The 23,083-nt window shown below is 42.3% G+C and overlaps 1 protein-coding gene across 1 annotated transcript; it reads right to left on the bottom strand.

Annotated features, from left to right (window-relative positions):
- Positions 1 to 1,697: 1,697 nt before the first annotated feature.
- On the bottom strand, positions 1,698 to 22,202 carry SSPN (sarcospan). The gene is made up of 3 exons (XM_075210488.1): positions 21,593 to 22,202; positions 6,111 to 6,197; positions 1,698 to 4,504 (listed from the first exon to the last, which is right to left on the bottom strand). The coding sequence occupies exons 1-3, from the start codon at positions 21,887 to 21,889 to the stop codon at positions 4,139 to 4,141; spliced, it is 750 nt and encodes a 249-aa protein (XP_075066589.1). The 5' UTR covers positions 21,890 to 22,202; the 3' UTR covers positions 1,698 to 4,138.
- Between the last annotated feature and the right edge of the window lie 881 nt (positions 22,203 to 23,083).

Raw genomic sequence — 23,083 nt, 5'->3', positions numbered from 1 at the left:
CACCCAGGTCTGGTCCAAATATACTTTCTACAGGAAGCAGAGAAGTGTTTGTCCATAAGGGGTAATGCCAGGAGAATCCAAAATAATGACACAGGATTTGTGGCGTCTTTATTAGGGCTGGATGATTGGGGAATGGGAGTATAATCTGGTGAATGGTAACTACCAAAATAACTGTCAGTCTAGATAAGCATGTTACAGCTATTGGCACATAATGATAGCTAATCACTATGCATTACGTCAGGTCCTGGCAAGACAATGTGAATAGCAACAGTATGACAATGCCACTCACACTGGCAAACACTCCTGCTCCACATTCGTGTGGCACCATTGCGGCCTTGGTGTTGTAAGTGGGATTTTCTATAATAGGCCTTCAGGCTGCTGGCCAGGATCGAAAAACCATCTGCAACTTATACTTCTGTAAGTCCTGTAAGTATTATATGTGGTTATGGAGACAGGACTGACTTGGGCACTTCCAAAACCCAGAATTAGGGTGTGAGGGCGTGTGCCTGTGTACCTGTAGATGCGAATGGCCGTCCAAAGGACACATTCGAGCAAAACTTATGAAGTACTCATCTGAATTATGGGCAATTTGAAAATTAATCTTTAAGACTGGATTCCTTTAAGGAAGAAACCTGATCTGACTTTATTAAAGTGTCTTGCTGTAAGGGTTTTTACAAATAAGTAATAGTGATGATAAGGATAACGGTTAGATATGAAATATGACTTGTTCTGATATAACCAGAGACTGGGGTGAGAGAACACTCCTAACAGCAATCTACATATTTTACAATAACGCAGAAACTATGAACTATGAAGGAAGAATCTTTTCTGTTTATTTAGCTAAAGAAAGACTACAAGAGATATTTTTTTCTCTCTCTTTCCAGGAAATAATATATTGAGGACTTAGACCTCACGCTGTTTTATAGTATTGCCGCGCTTCATCAAAGACACAGAGTTATTTCAGAAACTGGTAACTAACCCACGTCATGGTTTGAGGTGACATTATCTCACGTCTGATAATATCTAGCATTCCTCTCAGATATTTACATGTGTTTGTTTCCTCATCAGTCTCAGGACATTTTTGCAAAAAGTTACAGAAAAAAAAAAAACAGGCAAAAAAAATTTATACTAAGGGCAAATAGGGGTAGATTTCTATAAAGGAAAAGTGAAGGTGTTGCCCATAGCAACCAATCAGATGCTAGCTATCATTTATCTAGTAGACTCTACAAAATGAAAGCCAGAATCTGATTGGTTGCTCTCTGCAAAGCCTCCACTTTTCCGTTCTAGATGGTTTGATCAATCCACCAGGTAGAATCTCTTTTATACTGCGCAGAGCTTCATTGAGTGAACGGTTTTACAGACGACTTTAACTTAGTGGCCTGCAACTTTTACTAATGTCATTGTTTTACCTCTGTGACTTCTTTCTATTCTCTTCCACTACCTATATATATATATATATATATATATATATATATATATATATATATATATATATTATCAGGCAGAATTGTTTGTTTTCATTGACCCGGACTAGACACAAAGCTGGTCTGTGGATTCTATGGTGTCAATGCTGCGTCGTAATCATTAGCCAGGAAAATAAATACTGCTGCCAGGTGATATAAAGGCGTGGCTGAAAAGCACTGAAGGAAGCTAAAGGTTATTTATTAGAAGAAAGAGAGCCTGAGGAAACCAGCGAATGAGAGCTACCAGTAAATTCCTTTAATGTTTCTGTGGTATTTTTGTTAAACATATCAAACAACAAAACCAAACTTACCCACCGAGACGTAAAAACACTTATATAAAAACTATACAGTCACTGCAATATTTCCCTGTGCCCCAGCCCTGAATCAGGATGTGCATTGGGGGCTTTAAGTCAGATTTGATCAGTGTTAATTACGGTGTTTGCTAATCTCCGGACCCTTCACCCATGAATGACACATTCCCAAGTTAAACTCCGCGTGACTGGGGATTATGCTCGGACACCTACAGACATATCACGTGAGGATTACTGTTACTCCGTTACAGCTAGGGCTGACTAATATACCGTAGGTGGTGGTGGAATAATCTCTTTTTTTAACTGTGGTCTTAATAAAATCTATAATTACTTCCATTGCAAATCTCCTTCCCAACGCAACCTTGTTTTCTCCAGCTAAAACTAAGTTCTGTTCCATAAATCTGCTAACCGAATTAACCTAAAATATTCATAGACGGCACCCCCCTCAAGCGTTGTGCCCGCGGTGTTCGCCCCTCTCGCACAGCCCTAGTTACAGACCTCCTCTGGGCTCCAAAGTTCGAGACCGCCACCGTTCCAGAGATACCCAAACTTGTGCCAGCAGATGATCCATTGCCAACCGTACGGTTTTATTTTACACCTCTCCAGGCTGTTAACTGGGGGGAACGGAGAGATATCACCTGAAATAATCAAGTTCAAGGCTTGGGACACCCTACTAGTTGGGAGGAGCAGGGTTTACTGAGAAAATATACTTGTAGTCGGTGTTCTTCTTTAACTTACAAATAATTGTCTGAGTATCCCGATCGCACCTGAGACTGGTGAATGCTCTACATAAATCTCAACGACATTGAGAGATCTGCTGCGTTACCGTTTCTGACCTTGGACAGTTCATTTCATCTCCCTTTGTTTCGGGCACCAGGAATAGATTGCAAGCTCACCAGGACAGGGGGAGTTGGAGCTGGGATATAAAATCAGCTGTATAAATGTATGCACTATATAAAAATATTCATAATAAATTACATGAATCAACACTTTAAAGAAGACAATTGAGAGCAAGTATATTTTTTTCTTACAGGTATCAAATGGATTAGAATAAAATAACCATACAGATGTCAGAGCTGCTCTTCTGCAGATAAATATTTATATAATTTACAAAGCACCTAATATTTAGAGCAACTAATAGCCCCAAACTGTATCTATTTTTACTTCTTAATTCTGGAACATCTGCATCTGATAATGATTGGATGATAAATGTCACTCCAACATATTTGGTACAGTACAAGAAAATATTGGATGTGTTAGGTCTGTGGTATATATAGGGGGTGCGTTTGGTAGCAATTGACAGGAGCCAGACATCCCTGCTCAGTGTTTAGATTCTCTGATTGGCTACGTTAGTCTAGCTCCTTCCACCTCAAACTTGACCACTAATGGACATACAGGAATCGATAATGCTGATATACTCTGCGCTGCTGTTAACATTCTAACGCCCTAGTCGGCTACAGTTTCTTCAAGGCTCACCCATCAAGATGGGGGACACATGGACATGCACTTTCATTCCGTCTTTGCTTACATTGGCTAAATACGTTCTCTTCTCAAGTCTTACAATGTCCCAGTTAAAAATACTGGGGTAGGCCAACACCACCGGCCACCTCAGCATTAATACCGATTTACTTGTGTCACTTTCCAGGAACCGGTGGTGCTGTTCCTCTCTATTTATTCCAAAATGGTCTCCTTCCTGTAAATTGTTATCACCGTATATTGCAGTCACTTTAGTAGCAGTTTGAGTGATGACCCTTCGTCTAGTGAATATCCAGCTTAATGGGTGATAATTGGTTCTCCCACTAAACCTTGATAATTCACTGCACAGATTCACCAATAGAATTACAGAGGACGTTATTATTCATATATGCGATTCAACCAATCACAGCCCTTTGGTACCAGCCTGCACAGTGTTCAGTACATACGTATGGCTTTAAAGTTAACACCAAGAGTTTGACTATAAGTCAAAAACACATTTTTTCTACAAGTAAATGTTGGTGTGTGCCTCAGGACTCTGCATTTTGAAACTTGTTTCAATATACTGAACTTAAAGGGTTATTCAGTGGCGTAATAAGGCATGAGGGGCCCCAGTGATACTTTGGGCCTCCTTGGAATTGTCAGTAAAACAGCTATATGATTGTCCAAGGGAAGGGTACAATGGGTTTTTGTGTGGGGGTGGTCACGGGAAATTGAGCCATCCAATGACAAGTGGTTATAGGAGAGTACAATTCTGGTGGGGCCTTGTATCTCGGGATCCCAGACCAGATGACCTGTCCGGACCATTGTTGCAACTAAATTATATCACTTACATCCCATTAGTTGCGGCAGGAAGACCGATCCTCGGTGCTGGTACCTGCAACTGACACACTATACTTTCTGCTGCTGGGCGTCTCGCGTGGCTAGCCCGTGGAGCCACAGGCCCGCGTAGAACACCTGGTAGCGGTGTTTCCACATGATGAAGCAGGCGGCCAGACACACCAGGGCAAGCAGCAGGTTCAGAGTCATCTGCAGGAGCACAAAGAGTTTGAGGGTGGTGGTGACGGAGTCGCAGTCGGCCACGCTCTGGTAGAGGAAGGTGCGGCTCAGCGGGTCGGAGGGATCCAGCGCGCACTGGCAGGAGTCGGCCGCCATCTTGCACGTGTATTTTATGATCTGGGTGTAATGATGAGCCGCAAAGGCCACCGCCAGGACACAGATAATCAAGCTCAGGGCACTGAGCAAGAAATACAAAAGCTGGAAGGAAAACAGACACAAGAGGATTAGAGACTCTGTCAATGCATTTAAAGGACTGGAAAATAATCATAAGCCTAAGCATTTATATTTTAGTAAGAGCTAATTATCCTATTTTTGGAGGGGTTTTGAGGGTCATCACTGGAAAAGAGTTGGGGTTCGGATTCTGTGCAAATCGGGTTGAGTTGAGCACCTTCACTTCACTAAAGAAACTGGTAGAACCGTGGCGCACACTGCGTTTTACTTTTTTGGCCAGAAAGACTCTTGTGGATGTAAAGGACCGGTACACTGGGTTTGAAGGACTAGTAAGTGGACTCGATTTCTAAAGCTGGGTATACTCTACACTGTTTTCGTCCAATAATCGGCTCAAACAGCCGACATACGACCGGGTCAGTGTGTGCAGTGACACGATGGTCGAAAGTCTGCCCAAATGGACGATTGTCGCCTCATTTGGTTGGTCGTACCGTTTAATATTTTCGTCCCAATCTCGTTTCCGCTGTGTAGTGTTTATAAACTTCCGACCGATCCACAACAGTGAGTATGAAATTACAGTCATTGCTCACGACAACATGGCTGTAAAAAGTCGCTAAAGGGACATCCGCTTTTCACTTTATCGTCCTAAACAAGGCTAGTGTGTATGCAGTCCATGGACCGAGCGATCGGACCATCGATCGCATTTAAAATCTCTCGGCATAAAAAGTTGGTCGAAATTTCTGTAGTGTGTACCCACCTTAACACAAAATTGTTTACAGACTAGTTGGCAACTACTGAGGTTTTACGGTCAGTACAGGCGGTGTTATCTTATACTTAACTATTTAACATAACATCATTACTGAAACAACAATACCTAGATTAGACCCTGCAATTAACACTACTATGAGTGTTCCACGGGTTTGTTGTTTACCAATTGTGTTATCGGAGACTAATCTACCCAAGAACACTTTTTTGTTTTAGAACATAAGTGTAATTCCCACCGCAAAAATATTATTTTTACTCCTTTTTAGATCTTTTTTTTTAAATACATGAATAAAATATACGAGCATAATTAATATGTTCTTGGCCAAAAAAGCCTCTTGTTGTTTTTAAATTTCATAAATGATATAATAACTAATAGTAGGGGCTGAAAAGAAATGTAAATATTAATGGGAACCAACATGGATATATTGTAAGTTCTACGGAGAGTATATAAAGCTGAAGGGAGGAGGGTTGAAGTCAATATTTGCTACAGGTGTAGCGTGAAATGTTCTTTGGAGCCAAATTCGTTAAATGAAATAAAAAAAAAAAGTATGATCAAAAGGAAATCACATGTCTGACCCCGGGGGCCAAATTAAAACACCCCCTGGAGAGAAGCATCTTGCACACAATATTTCCCAAGCTCAAATTCCTTGTCAGCTTTTGGTCTCATGACTGCCTGACAAACAGGGACGGGTGAAGATCCGGGCAGGATTCTGTGGAATCTAGGGTTATAGTGCATAAATATATTGTAATAAAACTGTGTGTGTGTTTGTCGTATTACTCAGCACATCTTCCACCTGAATAAATTGTAACACGTCAGAATAGGAGACTTCTCATTACAAGCGTTTAGAGGACCCAGGTGAAGTCTACCTACCTTTAAGGCAAATTGTCCAGAGGTCTTTTCGTCCGGCTGATAAGGGAGGCAGAGCAGTATCAGGCCTAGGATGGCCACTATGCTGACCTGCAAAATAGACATATTCACAGTTCAGGTTCGAGTGAAAGGACAAAGATATCTAAAGGGTTGTAGACATTTTGGGGGTTTAACGTTATCCAAGAGTAGGTGGTAAATAAGTAAAGGTTTAAGTCAGGTGTAGAAATTAATTGATTTGTATATATTCCTCCTGTACTTACATGTATGAAACCAAGATGGTTTCTTAGCAAGGAAAGATGGCAGCGTTTGTGAGGATGCTCAATATTTGGTTGTACAATGGGTAAAGCCAAGAGGTTAGTGGGTGTTACCAGCGCAGTATTATCTGCAAGGCGACGGTCTAGATTGACACCCATTGCGACACTCTAGAGTCTAGACTTTTGCCAACTGGAGTAGGTGAAAAGCTTGTTCTCAGCTCCACTCATGCAGCAGGTATACAGAGGAGGGCAAATGGTTAAACTAGGATATTTAGGATAGGATAGTGAGAGCACATTGTCAAAAGGTGCCAGGGGTCAAAGAACCAGAGGGGGGATCAGAAAAAGCAGAGGATCGTAAAAACAGTGATCAATAGAGAGAGAGGGGAATTCGTACAGATTTGGTTAAGAGAACAGGATAACTAAACACAGGACAAAATAGACAGACACTACAATGCTGTGGCGACTGTGGAGATACCTCCAGGGAATGGCTATTTCAGCCCCTTTTCCCTTAAAGGATAAGTCTTCTTCTCCTCCGAGGTTGCCAAGTCTAAGTGAAGCCCAGGACAGTGACGAAAAACAAGATACATCGTAAACAAACAGATCTGCAGACGTAGGACAAGAACAGGTTCCGGACAAAAAATGGAGATTGAGATGAGATCAGGACAAGCTTAGAAACCACAGTCCAAAGGCCAGGAGATGACTGATGAAGGGCTCAGACATAGATCTGGTAGAGCTACAGGATGAACCTAGGGGCAGGCCATAGTGATCCAGCCATGGCTATTAAGCAGCGAATCGCTGAAAAACTTGGCTCGTGAGACGTGTGACCGAACCCGAGAGCCCGAGAACCGGATTCCGAATCCACACAGGGCACATCATGGCTGCATGATGACCAACTACACAGTCAAGTGTCAACCAATTGTCCAACTTTTCCGGTTACAAAGACTGTGAATAGATAAAGCGGACTAGGCTACTAGAGGAAACAAAAGGAATGGATGGTTCACGTCTTTGAATAACATCAGTTGACGTATCTTATTCAGAACTAGGAACGCTGGACAGCGGCGAACAGAACACAAGGGTGGGTTCGGGGGCTGTAGAATTGTTCAAATTGTGGAATGAAAAGACCGAAGAGCCAAAGTTTAGGAACCAAGAAACTCTATATATTCTGAGCAATTAGTAAATAATATGGCACAATGGATTTAGATGTAGGCGAATGCTGGATGTTTGGGTAACAGTGTACAAATAGGGGAATTCTATGACCGTTCAGGGCACCTAACATCTGTTTAGTTGAGGTCGTTCTAAATAAATTATATTTGATTTAGGGAAGTGAAATGTGATTCATGGAGTGTATTGTGTAGTGTAAAGAAAGTGAGGAAAAGTAATCTCTGGGGGAAATTTAGAAGTGGACGACGGATTAGGAGAAGTGGTATGTGATTGCTGACAGCTATTTACAAATGGAAGAGCATTTAAAAGAAAGAATAAGGTTGACAGCAGAGTTCTAGAGTCACATCCGCTAGTCATCTACCTCTTATAGACCTTTTTACCTAATCCATCCTCCACTTACAATATCCATCCACCAATTACTCCCCTTACGTCTACACTAGAGGCCGGTGGCTGATTACAGGAATCGGATGGATGGGCGAATTTATAAGCTGGTACCAGCCAAGTTGTAGAGATAGATGTCTGATTAGAGATTGTAGAACAGGGGTCAGGGAACTTTTTTACCTTTTACCCCCAAATATATTTAGATACACCGACGTTACCCCCTTGATTTGAAAGGAAGGAAATCATATAATTATTGGAATTCAAAATTTTATTGAATCTATTCAAAATTTCTTTGAAAGCTTCAACTTCAAAACTTCAGGATTTGGAGAAATGATGTTGCTTCATCTTTGATACGAGAGCATCAATATTGGAGCATTTTGATGTCAGAGCAATATGGAAACAAGTCTTCAGCGTCCAATCGATTTCTCTGCTTTGTTTTTATGTTTGTTAGTGGTGTTAAATCCTTGTTCGCAAATGTAGGTTGTTTCAAAAGGCAGCAACTTTTTGACTGCCTCCTCATGTGCAATTTTGATGCCTTTGCAGCTGTTGACATCCAAAAATATGACAGATCTGCTTTGTTTTCAAATGCAATAAGTGCTTCATTATTGCATTAAAGCTCAAGAAGTGCCTCTGCCAACCCTTGAGGCTCTTCTGGTACAACAGCAATTTCACATTTAAAGGGGTCTACAATCCAACTGACAGCATGTGAATCGGCAGCATTACCCCCAGGAATTTCATTTTTACCCCATTTGGGGTAATTTACCCCTGTTCCCTGACCACTGGTGTAGAATGTGACTGGTGGTGGATTTATAATGACAGGAGTGATCAGGGGATTTTGGAGGTGTTGGGGGGGTCAAGCTCTAGGGGTGAATGATTCATTAGAGAAAGTGCTATATTACCCTGGAGAAAAGTTGAGGGCCGATTAGGGGAAGTAGAATGTGATTGGCTGAGGATTTCTAAGAGCGGATGACTGATGGGAGAATTTGGCACGATGGAGGTGTAGTAGTAGGGCGCTCGTTTGCAGGAGTGAGGTGTAGCTGGTACGATCGTTTCAGTAGTAATTTTGGGGAACAGGTCTAATGTTGAGAAAGTGGAACAAGGTTAGCAGATACATTATATATGCTGTGTTGTAAAATAAATAAATAGCAGAAGTGGAGAATGATCTAAATCAGTTCTAAATATAACAAGATTGATAATAAAAAAAAAAAAGCATTGACGGCATCATTATATTTCACCCGAATCTTCACTGTTCTCATGAAAATACAAAGAACATATATTATACACTATAATAATCTGTAAACTAAAATAACCTTATCCTGTGCTGCCTGTCAGCTGACTGCCCTGCGGCACAACCACAAGATAACTAACAACCGTGATCACAACGAGGATGATGAGACTAAGGTGCTGACTGAAACTCAGCCTATGTAGTAATCCGTAGCAGCCAATCAGCAATGAGCTTTCACCAGCCTCCCCCCACCCTGCACCATATAAACCAACATCTGATTGGTCGATTTGTGCTGCTCCAGTGAGATGGACATACATAGAGTTGTACTTTATTAAATAGAGGGTTCACTCAACCTCAGCTGCCAACGCTGCGTTACAATAAACTTTAATGAAATATACAAATTCCTGAGTGAAGATATAGGAAAGTGATCAACGCTGCATTGAAAAGTTTGTTCTTTGTTTCACCCTGCTAAGGTGTTGGATTAGGGTCTGAGCATCTACAAAGGAAAAGTGGAGGTGTTGTCCATAGCAACCAATCATATTCTAGCTATCATGTTCTAGAATGTACTAGATAAATGATAGCAAGAATCTGATTGGTTGCTATAGGCAACACCTCCACTTTTCCTTTTTAGAACCTTTAATAAATCTTCCCATGAGAGATTGTGGAAGAAGCAGTAAGGTAGTGCTGTCAGCGTCATATAAAACAATATTCATACAGCCAACGTGTTCAGCAAGCAAAATGCACGTAACATAACTGAATGAATGAAATAGTTAACATTGCAAAAACATTTAAATTAAAAATAGTTATATCATGGTGTTGTTTCCTGACAAACATTTTAGTCCCAGGTCGTCCTGCTAGTCCCATAATTGCTTAGGACTCTGCTGCTTTCTGACACAGATTGATAAACACCAAGGTCGGCCATAATCCTCCACACACACACACCAGGCAGGATTACACCGGACAACAAAATGGGCCAAAACCAGGGTTAGGTCTGGCCAACCTATGGCTCTCCAGAGGGTACATTAATCAAGCTGCGGGTTTGAAAAAGTGGAGACGTTGCCTATAGCAACCAATCAAATTCTAGTTATCATTTTGTCGAGTGCACTAAATAAATGATAACTAGAATTTGATTGGTTGTTATAGGCAACATCTCCACTTTTTCAAACCCACAGCTTGATAAACTTACCCCCAGGTGTTTTGAAACAAGTCCCAGCATGCTCTGTCAGCTAACGACTGGCTATCTACTTGCAAAGCATGCTGGGGCTTGTAGTTTCACAACACCTGGAGAGATACAGTTCGTCCAGGCAATAAAAACTGCAGCCCCAAATCTGCCCAATCCCATCCCTCACTACCCCGAGAGCACCAAGCCAGTCACGTTTCCTCTCCTCACCCACACGTGGTACGTTCCCTGACTGATTGGTGGTGGGAGGTCATGTGCCTTTGGACACATACAATAAGATCACTTATATTAGACATTTACACGTTCCAACAACAGTGACTTTCCTCAGCCTGTTATTTATTCCACATCACAGTTATTATTCTCAGGTCTTGTGACAGACACACAGTTCCAGATTTGCTTCTTTCACCGTTCATTATGTTGTTGACACGAAGACTCGACAAAAGCGACGTCTATGTAAACAGCCATCTCCCTAAATGTCCTTAAAACCGCCTGTAAAAGCTAAAAATGTGCCTCTTAGCAGACAAGATGCGCACTTACACTGACAGCGGGTGACACTGATCTCTGCCTGTTGCTGGAAGTTAACAAAACATGAAGAACGCTGAAGTTTGCACAAATGTTTTTACTGATAATATGATCATTTTGCCGATATGTGTTATTGTATCTACTGCGTTCTGGAACCTATATACTTGTGAGCTGGAAAATTCAGCCAACATGTATCAAGTGAGTAGAAAAGATAGCAGTCTGTGCTCTTACAAACCCCCCTTTTATTTCTATTCACTAAGCAGATCCAGGGCTACTCTTAGATTTTTCACTCTGTTCAATTAATGTTGCTGAACTTTGGCAAACAACTCCATGGGGTATATTTACTAAACTGTGGGTTTGAAAAAGTGGAGATGTTGCCTATAGCAACCAATCAGATTCTAGCTGTCATTTTGTAGAATGTACTAAATAAATGATAAATCCCACCCCACAAGCTCGCTGCCTAGCTGTAATCCTTGACTCACACCTATCCTTTGTTCCCCATATCTAAATCATGTTACATACATCTAAAAAACATTTCCAGAATTCGCACATATCTCACACAAGACACTGCAAAAACCTTAATTCATGCACTTATCATCTCCCGCATTGACTATTGCAATTCCCTCCTTACTGGCCTTCCCAAAAACAGACTCAAACCCCTACAATCTATTTTTCACGCTGCGGCAAGATTGATTTTCCTTGCAAATCGTTATTCCTCTGTTGAATCACCCTGTCAGTCTCTACACTGGCTGCCTGTCTTCTACCGAATCCAATATAAAATACTTTTACTAACCTACAAGGCCATCAACAAAGCTGCACCAACATACATCGCCTCTCTTGTCTCAAAATATCTCCCAACTCGGCAACTCCGTTCTGCACAAGATCTGCGTCTCTCATCCACACTCATTACATCCTCCCATTCCCGGTTACAGGACTTTTTCCGGGCTGCACCCACTCTATGGAATTCTCTACCTCGCACAATAAGACTCTCCTCTGGTCTACAAACTTTCAAGCGTTCTCTGAAAACTCACCTCTTCAGACAAGATTATAATATTCCTCAACCACCCTCTTAACCTCACTACACTACCCTATTACCACCTGTTATACAACTACCCCTTGACCAACATTGTTGTGTGACAGAATCATTTAGCTTATGAGTCACTTTTACCTTTGCAGTCTGGCTGGGCCGACTGCAAATGTAGACTTAACCTCATGTGTCAAACTCCCATTGTCCCATAAATTGTAAGCTTGCGAGCAGGGCCTTCTCACCTCTTTGTCTGTTTTACCCAGTTTGTTTATTAGTTTACTATGTTTGTTCCCAATTGTAAAGCGCTACGGAATATGTTGGCGCTATATAAATAAATGATGATGATGATGATGATAACTAGAATCTGATTGGTTGCTATAGGCAACATCTCCACTTTTTCAAACCCGCAGTTTAGTAAATATACCCCATTGTGTTGCAGAGAAGTAAGCATTGTTTTTTATACAGAGAGTAACAGATAAAACATTACAATTTCTTTTCAAACAGGGAGAGTGCAATGAATTCATAAATGGACTGACCTTATTTAATATTAAAGATGAGGGAATTTATTTCGCAAATTAATCTGAGCCAATAGTCCTGCTTTTGTTTAATCATTTTTACTCAAATCTTGTAGGTTATTTTTTTTTTAATTGTCCAAACATTGAAATCCCAGCCATGAACTTTGAATTTTTGATTCACTTCCTCCTGATTACGAAGCGCTCGTTGCACATTACCCAGACTTCCTCAATGTTTCCAACAGAGGAAATAATAATTATTTTGCTGCAAAAAGGCTTTTTTGTTATAAATGCTGCTGGCAAATGGCCATTCGTTTGGACCCATCTCTGATTCCCCTCGTCCTCTTCCATCCACGGTCTCTGTCAGAACCGCAGGGAACAAAATACCGTGAGCGACAGCTACGGAAGCTGCTTAAAAGTCTTGTTTGAAAAACAATACCGACCAAGTTGTTACTTTCTCGGTTGCACTCGACTCATTAAGTTTAGAAGCAACAGATTCAACAAATTTGAAAGAAATTATTTCTATAGCATTTTGACTAAATCCTTGTGTAGAGAGTGTCCTGATTCGTTCCTTCTAACACTTTCAGCGGTGATGTTGGCTGTAGCTGTAAGCTGGTTTGGAATTCTCTGGTGGAATTATTACAAACATTAAGTGACAATCACTAAGAACAGTTTGCACTTTGCAATTGTCCCCAGAAACAGCCGCACTCCCAGAATGATCAACGTGTACGTTATACACCTCACCCTCAGCTAGGGCAATATAGCTAGAGGCACAATGAACGTGTTCAATTGTAGTTGTAGAAAACGCTATCTGGTTTATAAGTTTGTGCATGTTCCTCCCAAAGGAAACTATTATGTCTTTCCATATGTCGGCTTGATGTTCCAAGCATTGACTGGCCCTTTGGGTACATTGTATACCCCTGACCTGAACAGAGCCTAAAGGGGGTGAATCTACGTTGACTAATTGGACACCACAAACTTTACGCTTGCGGCGTCCTATTGCAATCAACGCCAACAACCCACCTGCTTTGTGACCAACTAATGTTGTCATTTTGTAGCAGGGGGCCAATTAGATTGTGGGGGCCCCCGTTGTGTGTGGGCCCAGGGCTTAGAGCTTTCTCTTGGTCCTTGCAGCTAGGTAATACTGTGGCAGGGGGACCCCAGAGATCTTGATCCATCACTGAAAAGATTTTAAATTGCAGTTACATTTGCTGTGAAGCTGCATATACGCTATTGTTCTCTGTTAGCAGCCAAAGAGGCTGACTGCAATGTCCCTCGATGGGATTAGTGACAGGACGTCGGCTGTGCACAAGAAAATATCTTCCCTTACAATTACAACCTTTGATTTATTTCAATGGATTTTTGACCATTTCCTGGAACATATGATTTTGTGTATTTTACTTATCATCTGTTTTAAACAACACAGACGGTATTTTAGGTCTGCTGGTCTCTTAATGCAGTGCAGATGGTCTGCTATCTCGCTGACTGTTTGCAGAAAAGGACAGTACGGCGTTTTTACCTTCCTACAGAGCGCAACACTGCGGCACTGTCTGCAAGGTAGACTGAGGCTTCCAGCTCTGAGCTCTCTTATATTCACTCGCTGAAATATTCATCCGGGAGGTTGTTTTTGGCACGGAGCAGCGAAGAAGGCTGAGGATTAGCAGACGGTTGCCTTAAATGTCAGAGTAATGAGATTTAAGGTAATGACACCGTCATGTTCAGGAGAGGAGCCAATCTCCCCCATTCTATACCAGCAGAGGAATACATTTAAAGTGGACTCATACTCTACAGAGTGGATGCAATATTCTGCTATTAATCCACTAACAACTAAGAACATCACTGTGCAATGGGGCAGGGGTGAAACTACCGAAAATTACAAGGGCCCAGAGGGGACTGGGGCCCAACAACACCAGGTCACCCACCTGGTGGTCTTAGGGAGCCCCAGATTTTGCAATGGAGCTTGTCACCCCTGACATGAGTCATTGCTATATCCCCATGAATTAAAATGCCCCCTACAATGACCGCCTCCACGTTGCGCAGGCGACCGACGCGCTCTAACAAACGTTGAACGCCTGCAAAACTCAATTTCAGAGCTCTGGGATATTTCGACAAGTTAGAAGCAGCGTCACGTGCTGGTAAATCACAAGTTATACATGGTACAGAAGCCTCTGTGTGTGCAGAATGATGTTTACAGCCATACTGTAAGATATAAGCAAACAAGCCGTCTGATGCTGAGAGGTTCGGGGCCCCCTGGAGCAGGAATGTGTAGACAATGACTGGGAGGTAGGTTTAGTAAATGAGAGATAATCCAAGTCATACACAAAAATAGCCCAGAAATTATATTTTTATCTAACACTTTATCGCTTGTGCCCTATTCCCCAACTACCCCTCCTAATCTGCTCCCGGCCTTATTATATAATATAATATGTCCACCCGACGTCTGACTCACATCTCCTGAGCAGAACAGCTTCTTAAGCTCATTTGAATAGACTGGAATATGCAAAGAAATGAAGTTATCTGTGTACAGAGGCTTATGCTGGTCTATCCCTCCAGACCTTAGAAAATAACGAAGATATAAACCTACCTATATATAGCATATTATTATCCCTTAAACATACTTTTAGATGTAGATTTGTTTTTGGCATAGAGAGGAAGACAACTTGCAAAACAACGCAACACTCAAAAGTGACACAAATGATACTTCCCGGACTTTCAGTAATAATTTTAAGACATAAATTAGGTTAAATCAAGCAGTATTTAGGAGAAAAATCTAAATGTTTCAATGAACAAACGGGATGGTCCTAAAGGATTAATCGTCCGCTCTGATCACTTTGTCCATTTTCAGGTAGAGCTGCAAAGCCTGGCGCTAGATTAGTTTTCTGACGGCGGATCCGTGGACTGGGAAACGGACGTGGACCTTGAAATCTGCTTAGCAAACATGTAGGCGCACTTGTAAATGTAAAATAGCTTGTTAAAAGCCTTACTGCATTTATTTACACGCAAGAAAGAGCCACGAGTGTCGTCGGTGGTGGTCCACGTTACCCCTTCCACTCTCCGCTCCCTCCCGCTTTTCACTAAACACATTTCTGATAAGAAAGTAAGAGACCTCTATCTGCCGGACCCCATGGTTAGCTTTCAACGCTTGCTGTTTGCAGCAACTAAAACTTTCGACCCGACCCCCGTGGAGCGGAGGAGAATACAGCATGATAGGGGAGGGACCTGAAAAGATTAGCGCAGAATTCCGCCACTAGGGCCATCCTGAGATGGCGTAAGCTCTAGAGGCCAAGCTCCAGAAAGCTAATTTGGAACTTGATAATTGAGGCCGTTTCGCAGTCCCCGTTTACAGCTGTGGGTACGTCTGCCACGAACGGTAGTTAAAGGAACGATGTGGATAACTACGATGTCTGCGGCAATACCATTGTAATGATACTTTAATATGCTGTAATCCTGCGTAAACGGCCGTGTAAAGAGCTTCTAAAAAATAAGCCGTTACAGGGTCCACTTATTAATGACATGATGACAGATGATTTTTCCTAAGCATTTAAAAAAATTCATCCTATCGGAGGCTGTCCCAGTGATGACCTTAAAACTCCCGTCGTCTGTCCTGTTGAGCAAAGCGTCTTTGCTCATACGTGTCCTAAGGTCACGCACACGCAGAGACATTTTGCTATAGTAACCGGCGGGGAGAGCGGGAAGCTGCGATCCTTCTCCTGCAAATGCTCTTTGCATAGGATCCAATGGCCATGGGGGGGAGAAGTTCCGAAAAGTTAAGCTTTTCGGAACTTGATAAAATTGCCCATTACGCAGTCCCTATTGACTATTATGGAGACTGCAGTTAATGAAGTAATATGTCTAATGTAGAAGATGTCTCTGATCGTCCTGCGTTAGGCTTTTGAGGGCCAATTTATCAAACATAAATCCTCAGTTAACCGCAAAATTGTTATATATGATCATTGCATCGCAGCAGATATCAAAGATACCTGTTGCTCTTCATCTCTCTTTGTTTAAATGAGCAGTGCCCATAAAAGTGTATGGGGAGTGCGCAGTAACGCTATTTACCAATGAACGAAACTGGCGCACGTTAACATAGTTGAAAAGTTTCACTGCCGGCAGCTCTGCTCCGAAGAGCAGAGCCGGAGAGCGCATGTGTGGAGGGATCATGTGATCCCTTCCTGTCACATGACTCACGGACACGCTACAATGGCTCCCAGTGCGCATGCCCGATCCTTTCAGTCGGCGGAATTTAAGGAAGATGCCGTGAAGACCCTTCTCTTTGCACTGAAGAGGCTGCGAAAAGGTAAGTGAAAAACGTCACAGGGACAGCAGTTTCACGTGTCCCTGCTGAAGTTCATTGATAAATATGAAAGATAGTTTTCAATCCTCATTGATAAGGATTGAACTATCTTTCATATTAAGCAGCGCTTCTTAAATATGCCCCTTAAGTAAAAGAATGTGGTTTAGGGCTTCGTAAATTGGTCCTCTAAGTCTGTGACATTGATCATAGGTGGAAACGTTAACATTTTGGCTTAGAGAGCCTTTGTTGGTGACTGTAAACATTCAAGTTTTTAAAAACCGCAAACTATGTTGTTTTTGTTGTCCCTTGTTGTTTAAGTGCAGTGGGGGGAACATGACGTCAGAATTACTTGTTTTACTGGTCAAAAAAGTCCCCTCCTCTTTCACCTCCATACAGTGCATCTGTGAACAGATTTTCCAGGCTGATTGCTTAAAGTGCAACTCACTTAAACTATTTAGAGCACAGCTATTTATAAACCATACAGTCATTTTGTTTCAAAACTTTAAAATACGGATATACTCTGACCCTGGGTGGAATGTTTAGCAATACTAAATGTTTGCTGTTTATTCACAGTGCTTTAGTCCACCCTGACCTAAATACCAGATACATATTATATATATATAAACTACCAGTACATTAGCCCACATTTAGACTTTCATAGAAGCTTTGCTGGGTAATCAAAATACCTGAGACACAGTCCCACAACTGGGCTAACTAAGAGTTTTGGATGTAAACTGCATCCAAAAAATGAGGCAATTATTTCATACTTGCCAACTCTCCCGGAATGTCCGGGAGACTCCCGAAATTCGGGTCAGTCTCACGGACTCCCGGGAGAGCAGGCAAATCTCCCGCATGCTACTGGCGTCTGAAAATGACGCGATTTGCGGTGAATCGCGTCATTTTGGCCCTGTCCCCGCGACAAAACGGCATTTCTGTCGCAGGGTGGCGGGGCCAAAATGCCGCATTTGGCCACGCCCCGCCCCCTCCCGCCCTCCAGTCACACCCCTCTCCCAGAAAGAAGTTGCCCAAAGTAGGCAAGTATGAATTATTTGTGCATGCAGAGCTGCGCCTCAAGGTCCGCGAGACGCAGCTTAAAATATTAAATGCGTCTGCTGCATTACGATAAACTTGAAGCGCATGATTCTGCGGTAGAGATGCCAGTTGATGATGATGACTGTATTTTAATGTAGAATAAAATAAATAATTATTTTTATTAAAATTGTAATTAACATTCTGCCGCCCAACAAGCACTACTAGTCTCAGCAAGCCCTAGCACACTCTGGCCAATCAGAAAGGCCTCTTATCCGAAGTTGCAGCTCTGCATATTACATATTGTTTACGCTCCTTCCTTAAGGATTAACAGCTGTCGAAATGAAGAGTACCCCAGCAGGGATAAATTGGTAAAAGAGGGCGTTGGGGAGTTATTTTAATAAAAGACGTTTTCACTGTGTCTGCACTACAGGTCCCAGCGGGCCACGGATTCCAGGGCATGCTGGCGCTTGTAGTTCTACAAGCTACCTTATGACAGGGAATCGAGCCTTCCCCATTCGCTTCAATATGCCGGCGCGGAGCTTTCCGTCCACTTTCATAGCGCCCTTCTGACACCGCCTTAACCGTCTCAGAAGCATTAACGGTTAACTGTTTTGCAACGTACAGCAACATTGTTACAAGGAAGCAAAAGTAAATTGCAGTCGATAGGTGGCTCAGTGGTTAGCACTTCTGCCTCACAGCGGTAGGTTCATGAGTTCAATTCCCGACCATGGCCTTATCTGTGAGGAGTTTGTATGTTCTCCCCGTGTTTGTGTGGGTTTCCTCCGGGTGCTCTGGTTTCCTCCCACACTCCAAAAAACATACTGGTAGTTTAATTGGCTGCTATTAAAATTGACCCTAGTGTCTGTCTGTGTATGTATGTTAGGGGCTTTAGACTGTAAGCTCCACATCAGGGACTGATGCAAATGAGTTCTCTGTACAGCGCTGCGGAATCAGTGGCGCTATATAAATAAATTATGATGATGATAAATAGGGAGCAAGAGAGATGTGAGGACTGCTATCGATTCAAACGCACTTGATGTACATCATCTACAATCTCCAGCTCACAAGTAGATAGGTTAAAAACAATATCTAATATACTTATTTTAATATCGAGCGTCCGCAGCAAAGTTAGTAAGAATGCATTGCAACCCATCACTTATGTGATGTCAAGGGAAAGCATGAGTGCGCTATTAATATATTGGCTTTATTCCTATTTGGAGACCACCAAATTTTTCATCATTTACCAACACACCATAACTAAGCTGCTAAGGTCAGAAAATGACCTGAAAACCTTGAAAATTAAACCCCCATCCAACATCTCAGAGATGGGCTTTATATTAAACACTGAGCTATGTGATATAACTTTGATTTATCTCTGTTATATAATATGTAATGCAACAGCCTTAGTTCAGGTGACTAAAGTTCATTTAACTCTGAATTAATGTAACAGATATTGCTACAAATCCAATACACGTTTGATTTCTTATCCTTCCCTCCAGCCTGTTTGGAGACGGGAGGAACAGATTCCTCGTTAGGGATGGGCAGGGAACGGAGCCAATTACTATCCCCTGAACAGATTTCGCACAAAGCCGAAATTAAATCACCTCTGCCTACAAATATCACTCCACAGAAAGTAGGAACAGCATCCAAAAACGACCGCCTGGTCTACGTCAGCAGAAAACTGTTTTGCCCCAAAAAGTGTCATTAACTTTTAAACTCGTCATAAGACTATGTTATTATTTTCTAATGTGTTTTTCAGTATCCTGATAGAGGGAAGGTTGTTATAACCCTATTTATGGCTAGAGTTCAGTAAATTAAATATCCTTTTGTTAATGACTGTTAATAATAATCACCCCCCTGCAGAGAAGAATTTTGCACTTCAGAACGGATTCTGACGGTGAGTGGCTGCTCATGTAAGTGGTTGCTCAAGATGGGAGAGCGCTGTGGCATTGCTATACTCAACAGCCATTGGTTCATGGGGAAATCTGAAAAGAGGAGGGGCTGACAACTTGGGAACGACTATTAAGTGGTTATCTTGCATATTATTTTACTGGGATTTTCCCTGTTGTACATGACAGAGGCGTGGCGTGGGGGGGAAGAGGTGTTTTCATTGGGGGAGGGGTTGAGATAGATTTGGGTGTGTTAATTTTTTTTTAAAAAATGGGAAAGTCATCTCCTTTAACGAGGACCAGACATCTAGCTATTTCTAGCATTCGAGTATATTACATAAAGTAACGTTATGTCAATCATCCAGTGTTGTCAGCTCCACCCTAACGGCCAATTAGGTTCACTAATGGTAGCGCCAGTCTGCATTCGATAAATTAATACCTTATTAACACCAACATTGATATTAATTAATAAATATAGTCTTTCAAATTCGTATTACGGGACGACTAAACTTACAAGCCCAGGTCGTTTCATATGAAACAGCTCCTAATACCGTCAACAAACACATAGACAGGCGTGAAACTAGTCCGAAGAGACGATATTTAGCTATTTCCTATATAAATCAGATTTACTGTATCAAAACCTATTGAATTAAACTGTAAGGAGCCATGTGGAGCCTTTCAGGGAAGATTACAGAAGAAGCTGCTTACACTTCACCATGAAGCTCATAGGACAAGTGATGTGAATATATGTCTGATATCTCATACAATATTCCTCTATATGTAGTGAGTAGTGATGTCACTACTGTAAAATATAACTTATATTTGGTGTTTAGCGATCGTGTCACATGACTCATTGTGCTGCAGAATGTGTTATTGTCGGGTGAGGAGCTAATTTGGGGCAACAATGAGCTCAAATGGAGTTTTGGGGTGGGTGAGGCCTTTTTGCAGTGGCGCAAAGTCTCGTTAATACAATCTATGAGCTGCTCTGTAAATAGAGAGGGGCCAACAATGGTCAATTTATTCTGGGTTGTGACTGGAGTATAATGAAGAGTCAGCCGGGCGGAATGAATATGACAGGGGAAAGTCTACCAGAGAAATGCGCGAAGTTACGTAATAGAGGCGAATATTTTGAAATTCTGGTCATCCCTACTGTCAGTGAAGGGAGAAATATACCAGTAGAGGTACATTATTCAATTTAAATGCATAATATAGAGAAATAATTTTATATATATATATATATATATATATATATATATATATATAATTTTTTAATCGTATCCCGGGACCCTCTGAACTCATTAAAATATTTAGCGTCACACACAGATAATCATTATCGTGCTTCTCACGGAGACCCTGATACACCTAACGTAAGACAGATGAATATAAATATATTCCTGTGAATATTTGCTCATGCATACATGCAGCGTTTGCTTTGTTTTTTAATCTGCAAATATTAATTTTATTTGGCGGCTTTCCTTTAAAGGCGCCACCTTACTAATAAATTACAGTGCACCCTGGGACTCTTTTAATATGTTAATCTCCCAGCCAACGTAAAGACATTGCACTTGTAGCGCTTTCTCAGCCATGTTGTCCATGGAGGGGTTAAAAAATACCCCTCTTTGAACATGGTGACATTTGAAAGGAAGGGGGGGGGGGCTCAGATTGGCTCAGAGTTAACCCTTTGTCATCGCCATGCCTTGAGATGTCTGATTGCGATGCACTGAGGGTTACGCTGATATCGGGTCCCACAGTAACAGCACAGATCAGACATCCACCATTGCAGGACTTTGCAGGATGTTTGTTTAACGATGAACAAGACCTGTGCAGGGTATCGGGGCTGTAACATAACATCAGAGTCCAGGGTCCCTTACATGATCTCCATCCACCCCTCACCCTTACCCAGAGGCATCCTTCCACCCCCCCCCCGAACATGTTAGTGCACTGGTGCAGAAGCAGTTAAGCGTGTGTCATGCAATCTGTTACAGCACGGCAAAGTCTGAATGCTTACAAGAATCCCAGCCCAGTGCGGGGTGTCTCTGACAAGCAACGAGGGGCAGTTCGCTGCCATGATGAACGCTACCACGGCGATAGAGACCCCGAGGATCAACTGGAGCAAAGCCACCAACAGAGGGAAGCGACAGCCCCAGCAAGTGTGGGATTCCTCCTGCTGTCCCGCTTTTTCATCCTTCTTCCCTGTTTTCTTCTTTTTCCCTTCTGCCTTCTTGTCCTGAGGGTTCTCCGCCGCTCCCTTAGTTCCCTGGTCCTGGGCTTTAGGGACGGATTTGTGCTTATCCTGCTTTCCCATTTGGATGCCTTCGCTGTGCGGTGGGGCTGGGTCTCTCCCTCTAGCTGCCTGCTGGCTGAGTGGGGAATCTTGGTATTTGGGAATGACAGAGCTGTACTAATATGGGAAACATTTGGAGCAGATTCCTAGAGCCTTTAAATGCCACTTATAGGCCAGGCGGGGGGCTGTGAGGGGAGAGCGGACTGCCAACCGAAAGCAGGACAAAGCCGTGGAAACATGGAACGACACACGTGAGGGGAATGAAACAGCCACTCAGCCGGCCAATAACAGGCAGCCCAGCAGCCGGCCTGCCTGACGTGACAAGCAGGGCTTAAATATTTTAGTAGGCCCCAGGAAAGCTTCTCTTGCTGCCCCCAGGCCCTTCTGCGCTTTGGGGCCAATCAGGAGCTCACTGCACACAAATTGATATCACGCAGATGAGTCAGTGACTGAGCTCCTCGCATAATAATGTCATAACAACATATTATCTCCTGACACGTAAAAACAAATACTCAGTCTGCAACTGGGTTTACTTAATGTCTACAGTATATTTTTCCTTAGAGGCGAACACAAATAAATAAACCTAATTGTTACTTTTTTTTCCGATCGGTACTAGATGAACACTTATATTTAAGGACTCCTAGGGGGTAAATGTATCAAGCTGAGAGTTTTCCGGCAGGTTTGAAAAGAGAAGATGTTGCCTATAGCAACCAATCAGATTCTAGCTGTCATTTTGTAGAATGTACTAAATAAATGATAAGTAGAATCTGATTGGTTGTTAACCCCAGGTGTTCGGAAACTACAAGTCCCAGCATGCTCTGTCAGCTATCGGCTGGCTATCTACTGGCAAAGCATGCTGGGGCTTGTAGTTTCACAAACACCTGGAGAGATACAGTTCGTCCAGGCAATAACAAATTGCCCCATCAACTCCCCCGGAAAACTCTCAGCTTGGTACATTTACCCCCTAATCTCCCGAAAATGTCAGGAACCACTGCAATTCTAAGTATCCCCTCTAATGATAACTAGGGGATCGGCTGCTGTGGTCCTACTGTTATCGTAAGTAATAGCAGTCCCCATTTTTCGTGATTTAACAAGTGCCAAAAAGCAAAAATTTTCGGAATTTGTGCTCGACGGCTGACGCCATCTGAAGATGACGTTGGCCATGAAATACGGGAATAAATGCTCACGGTCTATCATTCCTTATCGTTGCGATTA

Source organism: Mixophyes fleayi, chromosome 4 (genome assembly GCF_038048845.1).
Source record: "Mixophyes fleayi isolate aMixFle1 chromosome 4, aMixFle1.hap1, whole genome shotgun sequence".
NCBI lineage: Eukaryota > Metazoa > Chordata > Amphibia > Anura > Limnodynastidae > Mixophyes > Mixophyes fleayi.
Note: the sequence above shows the minus strand (reverse complement) of the source record. Positions and strands in the feature narration are given on the sequence as shown.

Excerpts from the sequence above, each read along its gene's own strand:
- SSPN (XM_075210488.1), bottom strand. The coding sequence starts at position 21,889 with ATGGGAAAGCAGGATAAGCACAAATCCGTCCCTAAAGCCCAGGACCAG. Across the intron at positions 6,198-21,592 it reads CGCACTGGGCTGGGATTCTT|GTCAGCATAGTGGCCATCCT; the intron begins GTAAGCATTCAG and ends TCTATTTTGCAG. Across the intron at positions 4,505-6,110 it reads CTGGACAATTTGCCTTAAAG|CTTTTGTATTTCTTGCTCAG; the intron begins GTAGGTAGACTT and ends TTTTCCTTCCAG.